This window comes from Sinocyclocheilus rhinocerous, unplaced genomic scaffold (assembly GCF_001515625.1).
Source record: "Sinocyclocheilus rhinocerous isolate Xijiao unplaced genomic scaffold, SAMN03320098_v1.1 scaffold1374, whole genome shotgun sequence".
Taxonomy (NCBI): Eukaryota; Metazoa; Chordata; class Actinopteri; order Cypriniformes; family Cyprinidae; genus Sinocyclocheilus; species Sinocyclocheilus rhinocerous.
The window spans coordinates 489,205-495,619 of NW_015643932.1; the positions used below are offsets into that span (position 1 = coordinate 489,205).

Consider the following 6,415-nt stretch of genomic DNA (forward strand, 5'->3'; position numbering starts at 1 on the left):
TTTTTTTTTTTTAAGTTAAAGTTATTATTTTATTTGATTAACATTTTTAGTTTTAAATTTAGGTTACTATAATAACCCTGATATTACCCCTAAAATCATCTACAAACATGAATGAGAAAAGTTTATTTGTTTGCATACAGTAAAATGGTTTTATTTTGTTATCTAATGTAATGGCATTCAGACATTTTTAAGAGCATAAGGCCACTGAATTTCATGAACTTTCAGTCTTACATTTTACACTCAAACATAAGACAACAGTCTTGTGTGTTGATGGATTTGCACAATAAGAGCGTGAGCAGTAGAACCCTTTACCTGTAAATTTGACGACCTCTAAAAGTAATTTCTCAGCGCATCCTGCCAATTAAACATTCTGCAAGATGATTCCCAGAACCCTGAAAACTAGACTTCGTTGTCTCAAGATATGTATTATGTAATGCTTCCAAATAGGTGATTTTGGTCAGAGTGTGCCAAGTTCTAAAAATTAAGCTGGTCTGCAATGTGGATCAACAAAAAGCTGTTAAGATTTGTATGACTTTTTCTAAATGGGATGTTTTGTTTTCTTCGGGTATAATGATTGTGAAGGGCTAATCCTGTGATGTTAATAATGGGAGTTGTTATTTATAGTCTACTGAGAGTGAGTTTCAGTGGGACTCATTAAAATATAAAAATGACATTGGAATACTGCTGAGAGGAAATAACAAGGGCTAACAGGGGTTTGCCGCTGCAAATTGGGTTTCACATACAGAACATACACTTTAAATGACATTTGATTCTTTTTCGTGTCAACCTCAAACAGCCTGTCGAAATGGTGTCTGCTGCAGTGAACATCTGTCATGTTGTAATTGTGTTACGTTCATATTTTGTCTCCCATGGAAGCCAATTTCTGCCTTAGAGAAAAGAAGGTAATTGTGAGCTAAAGTTTAAAATAATAATCAGTCATATTTGGGATATAAATTCACACATGAGATATTGTGAGGTTGAAGTATACGGCTTCTAGTCTTTCCATCACTTTATTTTTTGTGTTTTATAGCTTTCTGTATGTTATGTGAGCATGCATTATCTTTTAAACCATCTGTGCTTTAGTGAAACAATAATTAAGAGATGTCAAAATGACTAATTGTGCACCCACATTTAATTATAGCTATTAATAGAGATTTCATAAAATTGTGTCATTAACCCCCATTAGAAAGAAAGTGGTTATAAATTCTTATATCATATTATGAATAATATTATACAAATATATCTACCATTGTATAAATTGGTTCACACATGTCTGAAGGATCATGTGAGTAATGATGCTGAAAATTCAGCTTTGCATCCCAGGAATAAATTCTATTTTAAAATATATTAAAATAAAAAACAATTATTTTCAATTATAATACTATTTCACAATTATTACGGTTTTTATTATATTTTTTATCATGTAAATGCAGCTTGGTGACCAAACATTTTGAGTGGTAGTGTATACAGTTGCTGCTGTATCTGAGCGTATCTGCTACAACAAGCCACTTATCTACATTAACCAACAGATCACGTTCCACTCTGTATCTAACAGTCAGCGGATGGAAAAACGATTGACAGAGATGAAAGAGAGAGAGAGCAAGTGCAGAAGGGAATGAGAGTGGATCATACTTGCCCTCTGTGAACAGGTCTGGAAGTTGGAGTGATATTGAAAAGGTCTCTGATCTGAGACCTGTTAGTATTTTCCCCTCAGATGTCCATAATAAAATAAAATAAAAAAACACCCTAAAATAGAAACTACAACTAAATTAATAAATTAAATATAAAAATGAATAAACACATGCACACAAAAATAAACACATAAAACTTAAATATCGAGTTTCTTTTAATTATTTTTCATTTAACTTGTATTAGGAATGCTATGATTATAATGGTGCCAAAAGACCGTGTCCGTGTGATGAAGGAACTGTAAATCGCCTCTGAACCCTTTAAAGTGCAGCTTCTGTTGAACTAGAATCCAAATATAAAGTCTTGGCTCTAAAAATAAAGCCAAACTCGGATCAGATCTGAGTCTTGCTTCTGTAAAAGCGGTCGTATGCTGAAAACGAGAGCAGCAAGCGTTAACTCTAACGTGTTGTGAATGTCACACACTGCATTAGAAAATGCAATCCTATTGGTCGGTTGAATGGATTTTGACAGGCATCACTATGACATGGAGATGGTGCCTGCTGGGAGAACAGCCTGGACTTTGTGACACATGGATGCATGTCACCAGGCAGAGACACAATCCAAAGCAACAGTTATTGCAGCTTGTGTTCTCATTGGCCATATTTAAACTATGAGTATGCACTTTAATTCACAATCATTGCCTATGTTCAGAATTATACACTCCTGTAGCATACTGTGTAGTATACAGTTATAATAGTAGTATATGTGCATTTAATTCATCTCAATTCATTATGTAAAATGGTATATTTAAAATATTTTTCAGATTAAAAAATGGTAAAAAAAATATTTATTATTATTATTGTTATTATTACATTTTTGTGTGAAATGCATTCTACATTATCGTACTTTATTTTGTTTATTTATTGGGTTTATTTTTTTATTTAAAAATGCATTCTAATCCAAAAATCACAGGTGATATTGATTCTGGCACAAATGGAAAAAGAAAATCAAAATATGCTTTGAATGGGGTGCAATTTTCCAAGCAATATTCTGAAAAATCGCCACCCACTAAAACTGCGAACTGCACAAATGTGCTATTCAGAACGTAGCCATCTTCGTGTTCTCAAGCCAGATGTCTAGAAAAAAAAAGCTTAATGGCCTGCTAATACAATTAGAAAACAGGCTATATTTATATTCATGTCTAACCATGAAGCTGTCCCAGTTTTTAATCATATGCAATTCTGCATAAATAGCTTTAGGGGGCGCTGCTCAGCTTACTGCGTCTTTATAGATCCAGAAATGCCCTTGGAATTTTGATAAGATCCACGTCTCTGTCTGTATTATGTCTTTAAGAAAGCTTTGCTATCCTTTCTTCGCAGGATTTTAAGCTATTTTGACCTTTAGAGAATGTGCTTGTTCTCATGCATGTCTGATGATATCGTCTCATAGACAGCCCTACCCACACGTGAACTCAACAAATGCAAATGCATAGCATGACGTACTTATGAAAGCTTTTATCTAGTTTTATGGCATTAAAAGCACATCAGTTTCAAATGGCACATAATGCATGCGTGTTTAATCAGCTGGCATATGTAAAATACTGCTCATCACTCAGTCAGAGCAAAAGAGAGACAGACAGACGGAAAGGCAAATGAAGAGGTCAGTGTTGGTTGATTTGACTGTGCTGAGGCCTTTTGTGAAGTTAGTTGTGTTGTTACTTTTCTAAAGCTTAGTATATAACAAAATATGAACATATAGCTGCATTAGACGGAAAAATGAATCATGTCAAGTGCTGTTGAGGGTTTATGTTTGGATTATTGGTTTGCCTGTCATGGCTCATTGAATAGCAGCGTTGTGTTAACTTATTTGACACTGGGTCAAAGGTCATCGGTTACTTAGGATGAAGTTTGTTAACCTCTGTCTGCAAGGAAAACATCAAAAGACTTCATGATGACAGCAGAGGAAGCTGTATTTACAGAGTGAAGTTCACATCTTAGAGTCAAAACAACATCAAAATGAACAATGTCTAATACAAATTCTTGGTATAATTAATTATCAATGTACATTACTACAAAGAAATGCATACATTTTATGTGGGAGAAATGTTATGTTTCTGTTTTTTTTTTTATGGTTTTTCCAAACATGAACTGTATGGAACTGTTCATTTTATTCAGACTTTAATGTGTAAACTCAAAGCAGAATGTATTTATAAAATAAAACATAAATGTGTTTTGTAGGACGATAAATGGTTGGGATTCCACTAGCTAAGCTAAAAGCCAGCAGACATTTCTCAAAATGAATTTCTTCCTCAATTTAGCCATTAAATCAGCCTCAGGGGCTTTAAATGTGATTTACAATCCTGGCAATTTATGAAAAGTGCACGGCAGCATAATGATACAACGGAGACACCGCGTCTAGAATGAGCAATCACGTTTGAGGAACATCACCTTGATATTTAACTGCTTAAATGTGTTTGAGTTGAACACAAGAAGGCTTTGGATGTCTTACATAACACAATATCAAAGATGCATGGAGCCTTTGGACTAGGCCTGTCTCCAGCCTGGTTTTGATTTGATTATGTTCTGTAATTATATTAAAATGATTTGATAGTAATATGGCTTCATAAATATGTCACGAGGACAGTTTAATTCGATAAGCACTGCAAGTATGGCCTGTGGGTGTGTTCTGTTCAGCTCATACTGAATTACGTCTGTCTGGATGTGCAGCACCTATCATTCACATCCAGCACTGCAGCAGTGATCATGTGACTCCGTGGTCCTGATGGTAGATGATCCCTGGGAATTTGTGTGAAAGATGAGAATGTAAACTCCCTGTGGATTCGGGTGGGGTGAGGGGCTATTGCCATCCTGATGACATCATCACAGAGACCCGCTTCTTCAGCTTCCTCTATGTTCCTCTACCCTGCTGTCTATTTTCTATTATGTGCAGTGTTTACTGGGCCGATGGCTGACTGCTATAAAATAAGCTCTTTACTCATTCAGCAGCCATGGCCATGCAGTCTCGGCTGAGGGAAGATAATGGCTTGGTGCAGTGAGCTGAGCTAGTCAGGATGGCTTGTTAATCATTTCTCATTGCATACCTGTAATGGATTCCTTGATCGCTCTTTCACGCTTGATAAATGCTTATGATTTTTTGTCAAATATGCTCATCAATCAACTTTGCCTGCCATCTTTGCACCCACAACATAGATGGATGGATGGATAGATAGATAGATAGATGGACAGATGATAGATAGATAGATAGCTAGATAGAGAGAGAGAGAGAGAGAGAGAGATGGATGTAATCTTGGCTGTTCTCTTGGAAATATATTCTCACCTCATTGGCTTGCTGATGGTCTCTTGGACTCTGCAGGCAGTGCTACATTTCACTCTCCTCTTATCGACTCATCAAAGCAGAAACTCAATAAGTTTCCTCCACACACCACTTTGTGAGAGCAAGCTGCTTCCTTAAGGTTTTGCAACCGAATCTAGCCAGGGGAGAGGACGGCACACAGAAGTGGGTCACGTTCAAACAACAGGGAGCTGAAGCGATCACAAAAATGCAATTAGAGGGCCCACAATGAGATTGATTTTATCATTTAACGGCCAACTAATGTGCAGCACGAACCCAAAACGGACAGGCCAATTACTCAGGCGATTGGCGTGATGAACACTTAGGGGAAATTTGACAAATGTGTCACGTTTGGGCCTTTGCCATGTATTGGAAGAATCGTGTAGTCTCAGTAACCGAATAAACACATCCAGAGTGGTGTTGTTTATGCCGGTCTTTTTCTGTGATCTGACTGTAGTATGGAGGGCAGAGCCTGGAGGAATCACAGCATGATATCTGCAGCCTGCAACAGCAGATGAAGTGTAAAATGAGGTGATAAAACTGCTCTCCACACTGCCTGCGGTTCAGGCCTTATAGCCCCTTCTATTTCTGCAGGCACGGATCAGAAATTACGACAGGTACAGCCATAACCTTTAAGTGACAGGTGGATCTAAATCATCCTTGGTGGGCAGAGAATGGGATACAGTGAGACACTGTTGCACAGTACACAGTCATAAAGTCTTAAAGGCGCAGTGTATCGTTTCTGTGATAGTAACAACATCAAACTGAATTCCAGATAGATAGATAGATAGACAATATCTGATGTGTCTTATCTTTTGTCTGTTTGTATAGCCTCTGGTATTTCCTCATCACCCACCACTCCAACACAACTGACCAAGCAGACTTCGGCGTTTCTTCTGGAAGTCAGTCGGAATGACACCGTGCACCATTCCTCCTCCTCCCCCCTCGACACGGGACAGCACCACAGCCTGCCTGCCGCAAAACCACCGCCTTGTCCCTGCTCGGCACCTATATCTACCTCACGTGCGGTGAGTGATCTGCTGCGGGACATTGATACATCAGAGTCCTTTTTGGCATCATTCATTTGCAAGTGATGATCCAATAGATGTTTTAATTACTAAATACAAGCAAAAACATTAAAGACAAAGCATAGTGCTTTCTGACAGAAATTCTTACATCCTAAGAATAGTGTTTCTGTACAAGAATTTAAACAAAAAATGTTCACGTAAAGCTCCTGATCCTTGAAAATATGTTTTGGGTACTTAAAGAATGCATGCAGATTTTGCAAATGAAAATGAAAATAAAAATCTTATATAAAAATGAAATCTGAAGAGCTTGTAATGGCATTAGACATTGTATTTCTTATAAAAAACTAATTGTCGAAAACTTTGACCAAAAATTCTAAATAATTTACTTATTTATATTGAAATGCTTG

The 6,415-nt window shown here is 36.9% G+C and overlaps 1 protein-coding gene across 6 annotated transcripts in view; it reads left to right on the top strand.

Annotated features, from left to right (window-relative positions):
- LOC107757712 (5'-AMP-activated protein kinase subunit gamma-1-like) overlaps window positions 1-6,415 on the top strand; it is an 81,391-nt gene that overhangs the window by 33,777 nt on the left and 41,199 nt on the right. For all 6 annotated transcript variants that reach the window (XM_016575270.1, XM_016575269.1, XM_016575271.1 and 3 more), the window contains one exon: window positions 5,812-6,008. In XM_016575270.1, the coding sequence (XP_016430756.1) occupies window positions 5,812-6,008 (197 nt within the window). The remainder of the gene's footprint in view (window positions 1-5,811; window positions 6,009-6,415) is intronic.